The sequence below is a fragment of the Tachypleus tridentatus genome, chromosome 2 (assembly GCF_004210375.1).
Source record: "Tachypleus tridentatus isolate NWPU-2018 chromosome 2, ASM421037v1, whole genome shotgun sequence".
NCBI lineage: Eukaryota > Metazoa > Arthropoda > Merostomata > Xiphosura > Limulidae > Tachypleus > Tachypleus tridentatus.
In genome coordinates, this window is record NC_134826.1 from 48,396,644 (window position 1) to 48,417,341 (window position 20,698).

General features: G+C 32.3%; 2 protein-coding genes across 2 annotated transcripts in view; one reads left to right on the plus strand and one right to left on the minus strand.

Annotated features, from left to right (window-relative positions):
- Positions 1 to 696: 696 nt before the first annotated feature.
- Positions 697 to 12,656, minus strand: LOC143243062 (RNA helicase aquarius). Its single transcript, XM_076486798.1, is given in 4 exon segments — positions 697 to 2,374; positions 8,890 to 9,642; positions 9,644 to 10,102; positions 10,104 to 12,656. Coding segments are annotated over 4 exon segments (4,281 nt in total). The 5' UTR covers positions 12,504 to 12,656; the 3' UTR covers positions 697 to 1,705.
- Positions 12,657 to 12,693: 37 nt separating this feature from the next.
- Positions 12,694 to 20,698, plus strand: part of LOC143243069 (phosphatidylserine lipase ABHD16A) — a 47,540-nt gene continuing 39,535 nt past the window's right edge. Inside the window, exons 1-3 of the mRNA XM_076486808.1 lie at positions 12,694 to 12,875; positions 14,123 to 14,179; positions 18,850 to 18,916. Coding sequence (XP_076342923.1) covers positions 12,771 to 12,875; positions 14,123 to 14,179; positions 18,850 to 18,916 — 229 coding nt within the window. The 5' untranslated portion in view covers positions 12,694 to 12,770. The remainder of the gene's footprint in view (positions 12,876 to 14,122; positions 14,180 to 18,849; positions 18,917 to 20,698) is intronic.

A 20,698-nucleotide genomic window follows, 5' to 3' on the forward strand; every position in this document is an offset into this window, starting at 1 on the left:
ATAAACTTGGATTTTCTTCTTCGATAAACAGGTAATCTTTATAATTTACCTAGTTTGTATTACAATGACATCCTTTCCATCTAAGCTACTTTTCAAATTAATTCTCCAATACTTTAATCACAAATGTCAATCTGTACTGGACAATTGCTGCCAATTTCAACTCTGTTCATCATATAAACCTGCTTTTATGGAACTTCATACAAAACTAAACAAAGGTTACTCATGCTGCTATCCCTAATTCTGAAGTGATAGACTAGAGGGAGAGCAGCTAGTCAACAGTATTCATCACCAACTTTTAAACTAGTGTAATCAAAATGTGGGATTTTAGCATTGCTCTTATAACACACTACAGTTCCAAAGTCTAGCACACACTCAGAGAGAAATATTTTTCTAATTTGATAGATTGTTTAGGCAGAGTATTCATGATGAAACTTGTAGAATAGACGACACCAGCCTGTTGTGGAGACACAAGTGTAGAGGATGACATTTCGAAAGTCTTCAGCAGTTGCCATCCATTCTACAAAAATTTTTCTAATTTGTAATATTTTCAGTTTTACAAAAGTTTTTTTTTTTTCAAATTTCACAAGACATAAGTGTAATGCATTATTTAAATAACATGTTCATAAACTCTATACAAGCACACAAGTATTTCATAAACTGACTGAAAGGATGTCCAAAAAAACTTTTAATTTCCAGTTTTTAATTTTAAAAAAGAAAACACATTTATTCCTCTCATATGGCCCCAACAGACCTATAATAAAGATAAGAAGGGGCACAACTAACATATATTTACAAACAAAACAAATTAATCATACAGTACTGTATGAAACACTTAACTTTTAACACTGGTCCATAGGTCAACAGTTACTGAGAAAATGCCATGAACTGTCACAATTAAAACTTTGAAATACAGTGACAAAACTGAAAGCATTTTGAAAATAAGGTGAAATAAAGATTAAATCTCATATAAATACTATTTTGTGTAACCAAACATAAATTTTATACCAGTTTTCAAAAAACAGAGCATAAAGCTATCTAAGAGTGATAAACATATATCTTTTCTTTCTTACTTTAGATGAAATTGCCGATGGTAAACCTACCAAAATCTTAATTTGAAAGAACAAGTCACAAATCACATCATCATTATTTGGCCTTGCTTCACTATCGTAAACAATGCTTTTAATAATTTGTTGATTTCAGGAAGAAGTGAATACTATACATTATCCATAGTTTTTAGTGAAATACACCAAACATGGAGTACAGTGGCTACATAAATAATTATTCTTCAGTAATTCAGAGCTTCAAACTTTGATGTATAATGTATCAGTACCTCACCAAATGCTTTCTCATTATTGTGCTTTAAGAGTGCATTAATATATATATTTCTTGAGCTTCATAAATTAGCTTTTATGCTAACATCACTGAAGATTACACCTGAAACTTAAAGATGTGTAATAATGTAATTAAATATTTCAAAAAAACAATATATATTTTTACCTTTTGTAAAAATGATTTCATCAAAAAAGTTTCATCAAAACTTTAATTTTGATATAAGTTGGAAAAGTGAACTGATGTATGTACCTATGCTTTTCATGTAACAATCAGACACCGAGACAAAAAATTATGAAAAGTGCTTTTCTTACTAAAACATTCACCTTGTATTAAACAGTAAAATGGCAGACAAAAACACAGCAATTAATGTTAACTATTTTTCACTCCTGTCTTCTTCATTTTCACTGTCTGTTTCAGCTCCAGGATGCTGCGGTACTGGTTTCTCTGGTGGATCTTGAAGGTTTGTTCCAGGAGATGAAATTTCATATGAGTTGATGGCCACCTGTTCTCTCATAATGTTTACCTTGTGCTGGTAAAAGTCATAAACAAACGATGCCATGTGAGGCATACTCTGAATAATAAGGGGGTCTCCAATTGGATAACTTCCAGCTTGTCTTGTTGAGGGGTAGTGTTCATCTTGAGAGAGATGCAACTGCAAAGGTCGCTGCATAAGAATGTTCAGAGTTGGAGTGAGTTCAAAACAATCCTGAAAGAGAGAAACACGGGCAAAAATATATAGTCCCAATCTCGCACGAGACATTGCAACAACGAGACGTCTAACATCACGAAGGTGACCCACAGCTTTTGTACGAACTAGAGACAGGAGAATGTAATCATTCTGTTGACCTTGGTACTTGTCCACCGTGGTTATTTTGGATGGCCTTCCAATCAGAGGGTTGTTGGCACACCTTTGGTTAACAACATCACGTATCAAGTGTTTTTGGCCATTGTATGTTGTGAGGATTGAAATTTTTTCTGAGGGATAACCAATGAGACGCATGTACATGAAAACAGCTACAACATATTCTGCTTCTGCAAGGTTCTGAAACAAGAACAGAGAACAATTTTAGGTTGATTGTCATTTATTGACACAGAGCAACTGGACTATCTGTGCCAAACAACTGGTAAAAAAATACAAGTAAAATTATTAAAACATGTAAAAAGATCTCAAGTTAAAACAAAACAATGACCAGAATTTGGAAAAAAACAACTTAAATGGAATTAAAAAGACCAATGGCCCTTAAAAATTTAAAGACACAAGTAGGGTGGACAGTGTCACCATTGCTGATGACACTGTCCAGCATCAGGGGTAAACCCATGAAAAAAACATGTCTAAAATGGTGCCATTATCATTCAGAGTCATAAAGATGGCGCAAACAACTTTATACATAAGCATGCAGTGTATTAAATATCACCCACGTGAAAATTTGTCATTCATACAATAGTCATTACTGTTGTACTAAAACATTCATGGCAAACCCTATTCAAAAATAAGACATTTTCTTCGTTATTTTCTCTAACTGTTCTCTTTAACTTTACAATTCAAAATTTTTGCACTGTTCTAAGATCATGGCAGACTCTCTCATAGCTATATTGGTTCAACAATAATATAGTGTCACAGTGCATAAGGAGTAGTCATAGCCAAGAAAATGGGTTAAGTAATTTTATTACAATTTAAAATGAACAGTTTGAGAATTTCCTAGTTATTCGTAACAATTTAACTGTGATTGACATCACACATTGTTAGCATAGAAGAATATGTTTGGCATCATATGATGCAAGTATTTTGCAAGCAGGTTGTTCCATGTCAAATCATCCACATTTTGGAAAATTTTCCAGGTGACCCCTTCAGAATGCCTTGAAAAAATTCACATGTGCTCATCTACCCATATAATGAAAAATTGCCAAAGATTAGATCAATATCTCTAATACTTTCTGATTTACAGCCCTGTAAAATTAAAGTAATTTTTTGTTATTTTTGGGGAATTCATTTTCTGGCAACTTTGGCTGCTTAAAGCTGCGAGAGTAATGGTGGTAGAAGGCTGAAATTTGCTACACTGACCAAATTAATCTCACAGAATTCAAAAATGGTCTCAAACCAAGTTTATCTCTCTTAGGATTTTCATAGTGAGGCTGTAAAATCACCTGAAAACCCAAAATCGTAAAAAACATTGGTTTATGTAATTAGCCATAGCTCTAAGACTTAATATGATACGAAGTTGAATTTTGTTTTCAAATTTCGTATAACATATCAATTGATAAATCAGCAATTGTTGTAATTAAAAGTCTATTAGATCTCCTGTAAAAACATGTAGTTGCATGCAACTTATGATTTAGCTAAAAATAGCCCTACTTCAGGCCACAGTTTGACCATGTCACCAGTTTTTCAGCCTTTTCAGATTTTTACCATATATTCTTACATCTCTGAATATGATCTACAAAAACAATGGTGTTAAACCTACTTTTTGAGTTATAATTTTGTAAAGTATCCTCTGACCATACATTCTTTATTTGACATAAAAAGTAGGTTTAACACCATTGTTTTTGTAGATCATATTCAGAGATGTAAGAATATATGGTAAAAATCTGAAAAGGCTGAAAAACTGGTGACATGGTCAAACTGTGGCCTGAAGTAGGGCTATTTTTAGCTAAATCATAAGTTGCATGCAACTACATGTTTTTACAGGAGATCTAATAGACTTTTAATTACAACAATTGCTGATTTATCAATTGATATGTTATACGAAATTTGAAAACAAAATTCAACTTCGTATCATATTAAGTCTTAGAGCTATGGCTAATTACATAAACCAATGTTTTTTACTATTTTGGGTTTTCAGGTGATTTTACAGCCTCACTATGAAAATCCTAAGAGAGATAAACTTGGTTTGAGACCATTTTTGAATTCTGTGAGATTAATTTGGTCAGTGTAGCAAATTTCAGCCTTCTACCACCATTACTCTCGCAGCTTTAAGCAGCCAAAGTTGCCAGAAAATGAATTCCCCAAAAATAACAAAAAATTACTTTAATTTTACAGGGCTGTAAATCAGAAAGTATTAGAGATATTGATCTAATCTTTGGCAATTTTTCATTATATGGGTAGATGAGCACGTGAATTTTTTCAAGGCATTCTGTGGGGGTCACCTGCAGCCCCCTGGATGATTTGACATGGAATGACCCAGCAATATTTTGAGTAGCCCACCATACAAAACTTGTAAATCATTATGCACATGATAGTGAGCAAATTTACATAAGCTACAAATGGTAGCCTGAGAAATGTTAATGTTAAAAATGTTAATTAAACACCAGGTTTTTAAAATGAATATTTTGATATAATTCATTACTTATAATTCCTATACTGAACTTAAAAGTATCTTCAACTGAAAAAGTTGTATCTCTTCATGACCAAAAGGAAAAAATTTAGGTTTCCAATTTTATTGAAGATGCTTTGTTACATTTCTATAAATTTATATAAATTAGAAAAGATGGAGAGTTCATCTGCTTAAACCTGTAATTACACAAAAACATTAAAGTTTATTTTAATATTATTTGTTTTTCAGCAAGGTCTTAAACTGTGAAAGGGCCCATCGATTTAAACATAACAAAGAGAAAATTTAATCCACAAAGTTGTCTCTGGACACCTACTCTTGATTAACAGTAACCCCCCTTCTTTTTCAATAGTTAACATTTTCTTACACTGAAAATGTGTTTCTGATATATTTACATCCAAAATAGATTTTATTCATTAGTACAGCCCTCAATCTACTCAAATGTTCAATGCTTGCCTACACACTTCCATCTCACAATTCTGTATATATACATCAGCCCTCTACCAGTAGGAACACAAAACAACTTCTACCATAAACAAGGCCCTCCTTCACAGTTGTACTCATTTATCACTTTGAGACTGATCAGAAGATATACACCATATCTCACAAGAAGTAAGGAGGCTAGGTGGAAAATTCTATAAGAGGTATCTATTGGAAATACATTTTTAGCATAGGAAAATACTAACTTCTGATACAATATCTTATGTCCAATCATAAAATAGCTCTAATCCCACACTGAACTGGTGGAGATCTTGTGGAAAAATGATTTCTCTTAAGGAAGCATCTGAAAAGAGACAAAGGTGTGGAACCAAAACAGAAAACATCATACCCCAGTAGGAGACTGCATCATATCTGATCCAAGTGTACTCTTCTCTCTTTTATGTCTGTGTCAAAAACATAAAAGGTGGAAAAACATGAAGGAATCCTAGAATATGCATGAACAAGTAATGATACACCTGGAAACCAAGTGGCTAGAGCATGACAGACAGTAGCAGTAGTTTGGCTTCATTTAACACCAGGCAGTATGTGGAACAGTACCTCTTCACCTCAAAATTAGAACTGGTAAGAAAAACAACCTTCCATACCAAAGTCTGTCTACACTTGTGGACATTTCCAGCACAAACAACACCAGATTCACTGGGAACCAACAGTGAATGGATAGTAGGAAGGTGAAAAGCCCTGGTGGGATGACATTTCCAGTCCAAAACCTGGCAGCAATGGGGAAAAGGGAACATAAGTCTGGGGTATATTTCTAGTCACCACTAAGAACATATATCTGGAGGATGGCAGGTAAAAGGAATGTCTTACCTGAGAAGCAAATTGCAGTTATAGATATATAGTTATGATATGGAAGAGTGTTTAAATCATATCTACAGTAGGAAAAGTCTCAATGCCACAGGGAATCAAAGATGGACAGCAATCTTATGTCTGCTCTACCCATGTTAGTCCACGAGATTACAGTTAGGAATGAACATATTTATGAAGCAAAAAAGCCATTAGAGAGAACTACTGGCAGTCTATAAAACACCCATCCTTACTGTATGCACAACCAAATCCTACAATGTAATTGTTTAGGCATAGAAGACTACAGAACAGAAGCACACAACTAACACCAAGTGGCATCTGGAATTATTCACCAGATCAGCAGAAGGAAGGGCTTTAACATAATTGACATTGAGCATAGTCACATGATGGATAGTACAGATTTTTTTTCAAAAGAAAAGTATACGAGGTCAAATAACACTTACCATAGAGTGGGGATCCAAAATACATTAGCCAAAAAGGCTCTTGAAAAAAATATGAAAGCTGAAAAAAAAAGCTTTTACAATTCCAAAATGTAAAGATTTAAATAAATGGTGAAGAAAGACTGAAGTCTGTAGTGGAAAGGAAAATATCAACAAAGCTGCAAGCAAAACCCAACATGTCCGTATAGTACTAGTGTCATTCAAGAACTGATTAATAAGTTCAAATGTGGGGGTACTGGTTGGAAGAAGGGTTGTGTTGTGCTTCTACTGATGGAAGGCTGCTAGTTATACAGAAGCAGAAAATGGAAGGCTAGTGTCAGGTATCATATCAGAATGATAAATTCTCCATCTTACCTCTTGTGAAGTGCCCACATCCACTACTATTACTACTCCTGACAGATGTTCATTCCATTAAAAGAAAAAAAAAACTGTCTTAAGTAACATGGCTGATCTTTTCTATATTTTATGCTTGTGTCTATTCACCTTATTATCTTCAGAATATATCAAAATCAATCATCCTAATGATGCTCTGGATAATCTTGTAAACACCAAAAAGATCACTTGTTATCCTTCTTTTCTTAAGAGAAAATAGGAAATCTCAAATTATTCCCATAAAATGACTCTTCCCATTGGAATTATATCATAGTAGCCTTACCCTGATCCCTTTCCAATAATTCAATATCCTTTCTGAAAGAGACTGAAATTCTAATGCATGTGAGTCCTAACTAGCAATTTCTTTAAAGGTAATTTTTTTTGTTGGTTTGTAATCAATATACCTATAAGTACTTCATAAGATCTTATTACTATTAACTTTATAACATTAGTAACACATCACTCTTTCACTGGCTTCTTCAACTTATCCGTCACTATATCAACACCCTTTTCTTTGGTTGTGCTATTGAACAAGTCCCTATATATGTAACCAGCTATTATTATTTGCATTATTAAAAATATGATCAAAATTATAACAACACAAATGCATTACCTAGCATTTTCTATAAATAACAAGAACCTACCAGCTGTTCAAGTCTCTGCAGTGTCTCAGCATTTAGAAATACCCAAGAGTTTATTATCATGTTCATACTTTAGTAATATTACCCTTATTAATATCATTAATGCAAACAGGAAAAAGGCCCAAACACTAACTGCTGAGGTACTCGATCTTATGTTGATTAAAAGTTATTAATTTAACAGTTCTCTGTCACACCATCAACATGATTTTCTCATCAAAGATTTTTTTATCAAAATTATGAACATCAAGTTCAAACCCTTTCTTTCATCTAGATAATATATCATGAATATTAAAAAATTAGTAAATGTAATGGTCCAGATGGACAGATAGATCCCTTACTGTCCTTAAATTTCATATGTAAGGAAAGATTAAATGACATTCAGCTAGTAATGTGTCCATTGTAGTAGCAATTTTTTTTTCATTTTTTAACACTACACTTTTTTGGAAAATTGTGACCTTATTTTATTTGGTTTTTAATAACTGCTTGCTTACAATGAAAGAATTTCAATTAACTCACATTTAACAGTTTCTCATTTTACAGCATAGCATTATGGATGCTATGAGGAATATGGAAGTTAGCAAAACTTTAGATGCCTTCCATTTCCTCAATATTTATTTAATCTACTACTACTTGGGCACAGTAACAAACTTATTAGAACATAATATTAATGGAAGCACTTTTAATAATGTTACTTGATATAATTATTCTTTTGACACTGTATTGTATTGGAAACATCACACATAATGATCCTTTGCAATCTGCATGAATTTTGGCATTTTAACCAAGGTACATGAGAGTGCAGCATATTTTAGAGCAGAATAAACAGTGAGAAAAGTTTGTTTTAAGAACAAAGTTAAGTCTAAAAACAGACACACTGATTAAAATGTGGTTATCCTTAAGTTTTGGTCAAATAAAACTGTCAACACAGACAATAATTAAAATTTGCTCATTAATTAACATACAGTATTTAATGCAGAGGTCTAAACAGAAGTAGGAATATCTTACAAAAATGTAGTGAATTAAAATATCTTTGCTGTTAACAATATAGAATTTTTCAATATTACTGTTAACTATCTGTTTGATAGTCTAGGAGTACTAGAGTTGGATGTAAGAAAAGGGATTCCTATAAGCAGTGTAGATTGGGTAATAGTATAAAATCAGATGACACAGATGGGTTAAATGATCCAGTGTTATCTAAGAGAAATGAAACAAATATAGAATTCAAAAATTTATTTTAAATTTATTTCAACATTAGGAATAACAAAATACAAAAATATCTATCCAGCTTTCTCTAACTTAAGTTCCATGGATAAATTATTAAAAATATTCTTGAAAAAAATACACAGCAGGGTTTTGTTGCAATGTTACCTGCTTACAGTACATTAACATGTGTACCCGTTTTTGAAAAGGTACTGCAACAATTTCTGCATGCAAAAACAATAAACAGAAGAATTCTGTAACTTAACCTACCTGATAAAAGTATGGATTTGGCTCTGACTCTCCTAAACCATTAAAATCTCCTACATTAACTAGCTGATAATCGAAAAAGAATCCTGGATTTGCAGTTCTGTACTCTGGCCAATTGGTGACATGAGGTAAATTGCCAAGGTTTTTGTAACGCCAGTTATAAAGTTCACATATGCTTGGCCTAGATCGTCCTTGGGCATCCAAATCGACTGTGGGCACTCCAAGACGTACAAACCTGGTGAACAAGGACTGTTCCATGTTGCTGTATTTCTGAAAAGCCATGTTTTTTATAACTGGTGGCAACTGATGATGATCACCAATCATGATCCAGCGTTTCAGTCGACTAAATCCATCCTCTGGGTTCTGAAGTAAAAGTGGAATAAAAGTTTCAATTTCTAATATCTGTGCAGATTCTTCCATCAGAATGTTATCATATTTAAAACCCAACTCAACAAGCTCCCTTCTCTTAAGAGCTGCATGTGTGCAAGTCATGGCAATAATTTTTGCTTCCTTTACAAGAAGGTAGCGGGATCGGTCAAGGCCACTCCTTAGCAATTCAAACGCTCTAAACTCTTCCAATTGTGTGAAAATCTTCCTAATGTAACGGAAACAACCCTCTGCTACTTCCATGTCTTCTTCAAAAGACTTTCCATGAAATAATGGCTGCGGAGCATCATCAAAAAATTTTGTGAAAGGAAAGAGTTTTGAAATTTCCTCTTTAGGTGCCTTTATACCTTTCCCTGGTTTCACTTTACTTAGGGAATTCTTCCCAACGTGCTAAAACCTGATAAAGATAAAAATGGCCTGCCGTTTCACAGGTATACGAAACGTCCCCAATAACACCAAGACTGTCTTGCAGTCGGCTAACATCCTTAAGAAGATCTAGTCGTTTTGCCAGAACAAAGTTAACTCTTCCATACCTACTGAAATCTTTCTCAGTTTCCAATGCTTCTTCTCCATGACCCAAACGAAGAAGGTGTCTTTCATCAATGTCGAGAGCTATAATCTTTTCAAAAAGCTGATTCAAAGCCTGGTTAGAATGAGTGACAATCATGGTTCTTTGTTCAGGGAAATTGTGATACAAATTGGAAATTATCTGAACAGCAACATCAGTTTTTCCCGTACCCGGAGGACCTACAACCATGGTTAACCCAGGCTGCATTCCAGACCTTATTGCCTCAACTTGAGTTGGGGTAAATCTCACAAGATTTTTTTTTAGGTTGTTCAAATGGGTAAGGACCACGATTTGGAAGAACATAAGGAATTACTGTTATTGTCATCATGTCAGTCTTTACATTATCACTATCATGTTCTCGCTTACTGCTTTTCTCAGCATTGGATAACTTGATTTTGAACGGAGGGACAAGCTTTCTGGGATCATCACAATCCACTTGAATTGTATTTTGAGGAAAGCTCTCACGAAGATGATCCATATCCAGAAAAGTGTCATTGAAATCTAAAATTGAGAGTTCATTTTTCATTTTGGAATAGTGAGCTGCTCCAGGATCACCATATCCTAGTATGATATCATGAAGCCAATCTGGAACAACACATTCTGTGTTCATTAAGTCTCTAATAGTTTCCAGGACAGCTTTAAAATTGTTCTCTTTAGGTTTTCTTCTAATGATTATATTAAAATTTTCATAAATATCTTCACTGTTGTGACTACTTTGATCCATATCTAATCTATACTGATTACAGTCCAACCACACACGTAAGGTACGAGTATCCCCAGGAAGGTCAGGCTTCGGTTCTGGTCCTTCCTCTATTACACGGCCGCTCTGATCTAGCATGCCTTCTATTTCACAGCCTCTAACATGCGTAAGTCCAACTTGAGGTATAAACGGCTCTCTATAATTATAATGGGTACCAGGAGGGTAATCTGGCTTGACAGTTATAAGAAAACAGACATCATGCTTTCGAAGGGCTTCCCATTCTGCTTTTATCTCTTTTCTTAAGTTAAGATTTATGGTTACATCTGCTCTTACACGAGAAGGTTGTTTTTCTCCAATGTTAGGTTTCCCAACTTCTACAACAGCAAAGTTTACAATTGGTTGAGCCATTCTTGCCCAACCTCCAAATATTGTACTTCCATCTTCTGATTTCCAAGGATTTAATCTACTGATGCTATCTTCTATATCTTGACGAATTTCGTATGTTGACTCAAGTCTAAAAAGATGAAAATTTCGCAACAAATAGTCATGCAGAGTCAAAAACTGCAGATTAAGTTTTGGTAGTGCTAAACATCCTTCACCAGAGAAGTATTCTGAGGGTACAATATTTTCATCCCAAATGATAGATTCTGTAGGATATAAAGGCATTTCATTCAATGCTTCCAGTTGAGAAGATCGTCTTTCATGCCGTGAGATTAATAACTCCAAAAGAAAATCTTTATCAGCTTTATTTTGTTTTTCAGGAGTTAGTGTTGGTAACAGTTTAAGGAAAGCTGCAATCTCATGAAGCTTCTCACTTTCTAAAGGTTCAAAATGTTTTTTCAATGAATTTCTTGTATCTACACTTGCAACAGTAGATAATGAAAACCTCACTAATTCTGGAAAGTTTTTAAATGCTGCTTTTTGCAATGCAGTAATTAGATCATAGTGATTTTGCATCATGTCATGATCTGTAAGAGCCTCACCAGTTTGATCATTGATTTCAAATCTAGAGTAAAACTTCAGCATTTCTAAAAGCTGGCTAAACAATCTTCCTTCCTCTCTCTGAACAAGGTTAGAAAGTTTAGATTTAACAACTAGATGGCAATCATCCATGACTGTGTTAAAAAACCTTCGTGTTGGCATTAAAGCTTCCAAGTCTATCATGAGTTCTAAAAACCTTTCACAGAAGTGAACTTTCACTTGGGTGTCCTTGTCTAGTTTTGGATTTTTTTCTTTTGTCGGTATCAAGTCAAGATAGTCAAAATATTTATTGATAAGCTTTGCCAAAAATGTTCTTTCATAATTAACTTTTTGATAAGACTTTTCATCAAGTCTACTATCATTTTTCTTTATAATATTCCAAAACTTCTTTAACTTAGGTAAAGCTTTGAATTCATGTTCTCTTCTTTCTGGAAGAAGATTTATCCAAATAGGCAGTGAAACAAGTCTTTGTATTTGCTCTCGAATCAGATCAACTTCAACACTATTAAAACAATGAATAAAAAATACTAGTAATGCAGTCTGTTCTTTCAGAAGTACTTTGTCATCTTCATCCAATATTTTTTCCATAACTTGACAAAAAAATGCTGGAAAGTGTGCAGGTTGCTTCTTGAATGTCAACCATGCTGGCACTCTTTCTCTAAACTTTTCATTCACCATTATAACAATTGACATGATGTGGGCATGAGATGCTTTTTCTGGATGATAGTTAGGCCATAAATAATTCTCAAGATATTGGCTGAACTCTAACAGCATTATTCGACGTATAGCAAATCCCGAACCTAAAATTTCGTTAACGTATATTTTTTCAATTACTTTTGAATCAAATTCTAGCCAAGGATCTCTGCTGTGTGGAGCCCAATACTGATTTGCTAGTTGTGTTACCACATCTGCATTTATTTGTTCCACAGTCGGAGACATTCCTACCGCTTTAGTCTTACTAATTTTCTGTGACTTACTCATTTTTTCAATGTCTTTCTACCTTTTATCGTCTAACTTTAATCAGAAACGTAGAAATCACAATTATAAGATACTTTGCTTAAACTCTGCAAAAGGAATAACGTAGTGCAAACACTCACTAAATGTTTACATGTGTCGCCATTTTTCGTTTTGTAGTCACGTGATATACCGGAAACGGAAATATTATTTGGGGGGCGCCGCGATCAACAAAAATTGAAGGAAAGTAGTGTTACATCTTTTTTCATTGAGAAGTTTGAAAGTGGAGATTGTATGAGAAAATTCTATTCGAGTTTCAAAGTTATGGGTTTGTTTTGTTTTGTAAGATGTATCATCGGGCCAAGATTATTCCGAATTAACTCCGTTGATGGCAAAGAGGTACAAGATAACTTAATAAGATTAAGAGTTACGTCTCACCGTGCAGTGTTTCATCGTTGAGTGACTCCTAATTCTATCGTATTTTCGAAGATTTGGAAAAAAAGTTGTCTTCATTTTCTTAAGCCTAATTGTGCATTATTTTTCCTTATGATTGTTTTATTTACCAAATAATGAATTGACATTGAATTAATAATTATCGTTAATTGGAATTATATATATATGTATGTATGTTTCATGAATGAGAAAAGAAGTAACTGAAATTTTGAATTTTCAAGAATGTGTATTTGTTTAAAATAAAATTACATTTCTGAGCATTTTAAATTAAGAAAGTTTCTGTGTATAAGACTAAAACAAAAACCAACATAAAGAACTGATGTAAGAAGTTAACGTTTTCTTATTATTAAATATGTGACTCTTATTCTTTACATTTTCGTTTTTATTAAAAATATTTGAAGCCTGTACTAGTTTTAAGCAACTTTTCATTTGAAAGTAGTTTATAAAAATTGAAGGAATTAGTTATTTCTGTGAAAAATAGCACACAAGGCAATGCCTGAACAATAAAATATTAAATGCTCTGCATGAGTCCAGCATAAAGCATAGCAACTTTATGCCCCACTCTGCAAAAAAAAAAAAAAGAGAGAGAGAGAGAAGTTTGTTGCTGGAGTGGCTTTCTGTGGTTCCTTGACACTTAATGTAGGCCCCTTGAGGTTATGCTTCACCAAATAAATTCTTAACCTGACATTATAATGTTCTTTAGTAAATATCAATATTTGTTGTGATATTTCACAATAGATTTTATTGGATAGTTTTGGGACAACCTTTTCAACTGTTGGCTCATATCTTCATAATAATGGATATACTCAGGATGATCATACAGAATCATTATTTTCCATGTGGTTTTTGTTGCTCACTTGAGAATGTTTACAAGTTTCAAATATGAAATATTAAATGAGTTTGTTTTTTTTTAAGATTGTAGCAATGATGAAACTTCTTTTCTCCCTAACCTGAGCACCATTCTATTTTCTATTTTTAGCTGTAGAGTTATAAAAAGTTTGTTTTAAATGTATACGGTCAATGTTCTTAATAAAACAGAAAGCATTAACCTGGATAATAATGTTAGTTTGATTAGGTACCACTGAGGAAAGGTATCTATGAGAAAACAGTGTGTGTGATAATTTGATTTTAACTTGTATGGTAAGTGCTTAGTGGTTATCTATCTGTCTTTCTTATTATTGTTTTTAATGCAGGGAAGAATTTATGATCCAAATGTCATAGAAGCCTGGAGTGACTATATTATCAAATCAGTAAGTGTCTTTGTTTGGTTTTTTTTTATCAGTTTAAGAATTTACTTTTGTTCTGGTGATTGATAAAGAGTGATACAGACAACATTTCACCCAAATATCATTTATATAGTCTACCTTTTATATTTTATTCTTTGTTTGAGACATCTTGAAAGTTTGTTTGTTTGTAATTTCAGATTTGTTTGTTTCAAAGTGAAAACTCAATTATGTTTGTAAAATTACTTCAAAAGAGTGTTTGTTTACAAGTGAGAATCTAATTATGTAGGTAATTTGGTAATTACAACTTCTATTTTGCAAGATAAGAAATTACGTGTTACTGCAAAACTTTTGGCACTTTGTTGCATAAAATTGGTATCTTGTTAGAAATAAATGGTTCTATTTCAATAAAACAATTGTAAAACACATTTTTTGGTTGAATACAAGAGACTAAAAATGTTCAAAATATGACTGGAAAATACAAAATACATACTTATATAAAAAAAACAGTTTTGTTTGAACATAAAACAAAAACTATGACATTTCAATTCATGTAAAGAAAAACTTAGAGCTAACTGTCCACAGTTGAAACATTGCTTAAAAAATGCCTTGAATATTTATAAAAATTAAATAAATTTTGGTGGTCGACTTCATTTGATCATTGTAATCAAATCTTATAGTTATAATTTTCACAAAGTAATGCCAAATTTTTGCAATAATCTGTATTTATGAATAGGAACGTAACATCAAAAGTTAATTTGTTTTAAAGCATGAGCCAGTGATCATGGAGGTGAGACATTGTCCTGGATCCTGACAAAGAATCTGAAAAAAAACAAATTGTTCTACTGATATCCATGTGCTCATTATGATCTTAGATTTACAGAAGAGATACATGGATATTATTCAGTTTCAAGTGCTTATTATTCAATGTTGTATAAGGTACTGTAATAGTACAGGAAGTGTACAAGATGCAAATTCTGATTATTTTAATTATTTGTGGCCAACTTGATATGTTTGTTAAATAACTTTTCAGGTGCAAGTTTGTTCTTTAGAGCAAATCAAGATATATGTATTCAATTTTAAATTTGTTAGGAACTACAGTTAATACTTAAAGTTTAATAATGTTTAGAATTGTTTATTTGGGAACAATGCATTAGATAGCATAAAATGAATGTCTAGTATTATAAAGCAAACAATTCCCAAGTCATGCCTGCATTACACTTTTCTTATGAAATGTTGCTTTTAGGTATATTAAATGTTTTACTAAGAAGTTGCCATACAGCCCCAATTAGATTTATTTGTTTATATTAAATCAAAATTGAGGGACCAATGACAGTTTAACTTTAATTGTGCTTTACTGGGCAGAAAGGGTCAAAATGTTTGAGTTTCCCCTCGAATTTATGTCCCATAGTGCATTATTTCTCAAATATGAACAATTATCCAATGAGCAAAAATGTTGTGAGATTATATATATAGTGGGTATGTATGCGACTTATGGTTCAATATTATATCTCATGTGTGCAAACACAGTTACACTCCAACCTTCATACAGTGCACAACCCCCTCCCTTCCACACACACACACACACACACACAAATCCTAAGTGGCAAATTTGTATGTCTGCAGACTTAAAGTGCTAGGAACTGTGTTTTGTTATTTTGTGGTGGGCAGAGCACAGATAACCTATTGTGTAGCTTTGTACTTCAAACACCTGAGGCACAAGGTTTCAATAAATTATTTATCACATGTTGTGACAAGAATATTTACTGGTTTTATCACACGAAACCAAAGAACTATTATTTTTAATGAGATATTATTTAGCTTTAATAGTTTTTAATATTTTCAGTTTGTTACAGGTTTTATATTAAATTGCATGTACAACATATTTTTATATCTAATAGTTTAGGATTAAGTAAATAACTTAATGCTAAGTGTTTGTTGCTGAAGGATATGTATCATATCAAATGAAGGTGAATTTGAAAATGTCTTTTAAAACTCTCAAAATAAACAGAAAAAAGAGAGATTACTTTTATATGAGATTAGTTGAATGTAATTAGTTGAAGAACTTGAAGAGTAACCTGTTAACTGCTGATTTACCATATAGGGTATGATCTGCCTTCAACAGTTGAATGTCATTGTGCTGTATATAGTGTATGGCTGGTACAATTAATTTCTAAAGCAGTTGCAGCCAAATGGGTTTAACTCCTTGTCATTATGGCCAACCTTGAAACCACAATGCAAACATTAAACTGTACACACTACAACTCTGAATGTACCAAGTGTATTTTCACAAAATTTAGTATGTTTTTATTAAGTGTCACAAGTGTGTCGGACACAAAAAAATCATAATTTTTAATAAAGTATTTTTTACTAAAGATTTGTCTATGAATTTTTAGAGCCTTCAATGAGTGATTCTGAATAAAAGTTGCTTTCTTAATAAGAATGTAAACACTTCTTGTCATCTAGTGGTTTTATATTTCATAACTTCTAGGGCCTTCTTTATGAATATTAAGTTTCTCTGTCAAACTTTAAACATTTATTTATTATATTCTTTACTCTAACACAGACTGTAGTGAAATCATCTGTAGCAATAGTTGAAAAATATTAAATACTTTTTTTTTTCTAGTTTGTCTTTAAATTGTAACAGACTATTATAATTCTTTATCCTAACCAACTTTAATATCTTAATGTTTTCACATTATCTTTCATTTACTTTTATTTTTTATTTCTCTATGAACTACTTCATAACTAAAGCACCAACACAATAAATCACCCTGTAAGAACCTAGGATAAACAAACTTTTGAGTCGCATCAAGTGTGATAGCATCCTATATTCAATTTGTATGGATAAATGTTTGATTGTGTTTCTTGTATAACCTAATAAGTTTGAAATTTTTACATTTTAGCTATATTTCTTAAATATATTACAGTAAATAAGTAATCTGCTTAAAACAACTAAATTTAATACTTTAGCCTTGAGGTGTTTTGTATTTGAGTGTATGGTTAAGCAAGTTTTTTTTACTATGTTGGTTTTCCAAAAAGAAAGTTGGTTTTCCAGATAGAATTATAGACAATTCCTCAAAGATGAAGGATATGGGAAGGGTGTCTGAGAGTAGATTGAACAAATGTAGTGGTATATAAGTGAGACAACAAGGTAATAGTTTAAAATTTTATAGTTTGGTTGGTAGATATCTGTAGTATATGTTCCTAATTGGTTGAACAGCCTGAAGCCCTTATGAGGGAAGAGAAACAAATCTACAAGTGAGAAGTTACAGAACCACAATGTAATGTGACTCGGAGGAACACAGACTGAGAATGTGTTTAAATATTTCATTTCAAATTAAAACTATGTTTTAATAATAAATTTGTTAACATACATTGATAATAAAATAATTACATTTTGGATGTAAGTCTCCACAAAATTTCTGACATAATGCACCCTATCCATAGATTAATAAATTCAGCTAATTGCTCAGTACTAGTTAGGAGTGCTTAATCTCAAACGTACTGTTGGTATGAATGTGCTTTGTAGTCACTAGGAGAAAAACCTATATACCAAAGGTGAACTGAAGAAAAAGTGTCATTGGCCAACGATCATTTCTTCATATTATGTTTCCATGTGTAGGAGACATAATAAACAAACTTTTTATTCCAAAAATTGTTTAATCTCAACGTCTAAATTCAGGGTTGCTAATGATGAGTGAAACTAGTATAACCCACGTTGATCAAAGTGCAGATTGAACCAATCTCCCTTGAACTTAGACTTTGAGATAAAGCAATTTTTTAGATGCTAAGTTTATCCATTTGTTACTTGTTAAGTAATTAAGTTACTTTTACATGTATTTATTTCAGACTTGACACTTATTCTGCATCTCAAATTCACCCTTAAAATATCTGAAAGCTTCAGTTTTAAAACAGGACACCATTATATCTGCAGTTGATCTCATTACTGTTTCTTGTGTTGAAGTAGCTTTGCTCAACTGTTTTGAACCATAACCTCCAGTACAATTATTATTCTTTCAAATAACATCTTATTTTGGTGCATCCAGTTTATTATTATGGTGATATCAAGGAATATGATGAGATTTTTGGTGAAAGTAAACCCTGAATTGTTCATACAGATTTATAATTAGTGGTAGATATATTACACTAAAATTGAATAAATAATTTAATTGCACTTTCAGTAACATGATCCTGCCTTTTCATAAAAAGCCAGTGAGTGCACTATAATTACTATTCCTGATCAAAGAAATTAAGTTATTATTAGTGTCATTTTGCATATGTCGCACAAGCATTGACTAAAAACTAATATAGGTCAACTTGCATGATGTTGGACATGCTTAAAACCTGCCATGTGCAAATGTGTAAATTTCTGAATGTAAATCCTTTAAAATAATTGCTTACAATTAGACATTATTAACGTACGGCAAATTGCTTCAAGGTTGAACTGACAAAATGTTGAAAGGTCAAAATTCATTTTTCAATATTATTATTTTTTTGTTAGTAACTCTAGTTGGCCTAATGATTCAAGAAGTGATATTGATTCTTCTGGTACTTATTTTTATAATAATGTGCTTTTCAGGAGTTTCACTTATTTCAATGTGATATGTGTAGACTTACTTTTATTTTTAATTTCATGCTTCATATAAAATTTTTTTTTAAATAACAAAAAATTCTACTCATTTAATTTCTTTTAGTTAACACTGGCATGGAGCATAGGAGTCTACTCCTCACCTGCAGTAGCAGCTATTTTATATAGAAAAGGTAATGTTTGTAACAAATGCCATTCTTTTTTCCTGAAGTTAATACTGAGTTATCTAAATCTAGTCTCATCATTACAAGTCATCAGATTTGGGTGTTATTCTTGGTCACAACTAACTGGAACATTAGAAGAAAAATAAATACAGAATTAATAAACTGATGATTCTCTGATCTTTGTTACCATAAAATATATATTCACATCACACAACTGATACCAGATGCTTACATAGTAAGTTGTAGCAGATTTAAATTGGAAATGCCCCACACCTTCCTTTCATGACCTGCTGATCATTTCTTCAAGTCAGATTTTATGTATGTGAATTGGTCAGATTCTTTACAGTAGGCATTTGGGACTTGTTGTTGATAATTTTCAACAATAGACAAACAATATAAGATCTAGCTGTTTTTAAGTAATGTATTAAAACAAGTTGAATCTATATACAGATGCTTTTTCACTGTTTGTTATTACAGTTGTGTCCAGAGCCTTAAAGTTGTCTGTTTTTTGTCAAAATCAATATAATCTGGTTTAATTACTTTAGAACACAGTTGACAAGATGAATTATTCTTCCCTAATTTGTTATTACAATACAATCTGTGATAATTTCACTTTAAAAATTACCACTATATGGTTGTTATGACAAAACTCACAATCACACAGTCGGTCTAGATATATCTTTGAAAGTACATTTGCAACAAGTATTTATACCTGACAGATGTCTAGAATATTCCACATACTACTAGATAATATGATGGATTAATACTCAGTAAAAACAAGTAGGCCCAGCATGGCAAAGTGTGTTAAGGCGTTCGACTCGTAATTCGAGGGTCATGGGTTCAAATTCCGGTCGCACCAAACATGCTCACTCTTTCAGCCGTGGGAGCGTTATAATGTGAAGGTAAATTCCACTATTCGTTGGTAAAAGAGTAGCCCAAGAGTTGGTGGTGGGTGGTGATGACTAGCTGCCTTCCTTCTAGTCTTACACTGCTAAATTAGGGACAACTGGTGCAGGTAACCCTTGATTAGCATTGCTCAAAATTCAAAACAAACAATAAAACAAGTAAAAATAGGAAGATTCTAATAACCTTATGCAATATAACAATCACCAATTCATAACATGAGAACCACATAAGGTATGAATCATAAACAATTACATAAACAAATCTGTGATAAACTATCACTACAGAAAATTTATACATTTAGCACTGACCTTAAATTTGGTTGTGTATATCTAACAATCCAGCTGCACCCGTCAAATGTTATACTGCAACAAAATACTCAATGAACATGTTTTCATTGCTGAAAATGTACCAGCCTCTTAATTCAGTGGAATATCTTTCCTTAAAATATTTGCTTACAATTAGATGTTATTAACATACTGTAGTGTTGTATAAGATTATACTATATAACTTCTGTTATCTATTGTCAAGTAAATAAATAGGAATTTCAATTTAACCAGTAACACACTGTTTTTTAAGCTACTGAAAAAAAACATTTTTAGAGTGAATACATAATTTGACTTTTCATCTGTTCCAAATATGGCAACATTTATGCTAAAATTAAAGTATGAACAGACTTCTATTTAGTGCTATTATCAATTTCACAGACTTCTAGGTTTTAAAGTGTAAACCTATATGTAATATTTGAATATATTTGAACATTAAAAATGCATTAGGAAATGAAAAAATGGATTTATTTTTTTATGTACTTAATTCATTCACTCTTATCTTACTCCATGTTCATTTCTCTTGAACATACTGTATGACAGTTTCCTTTCTTCTTGTTTT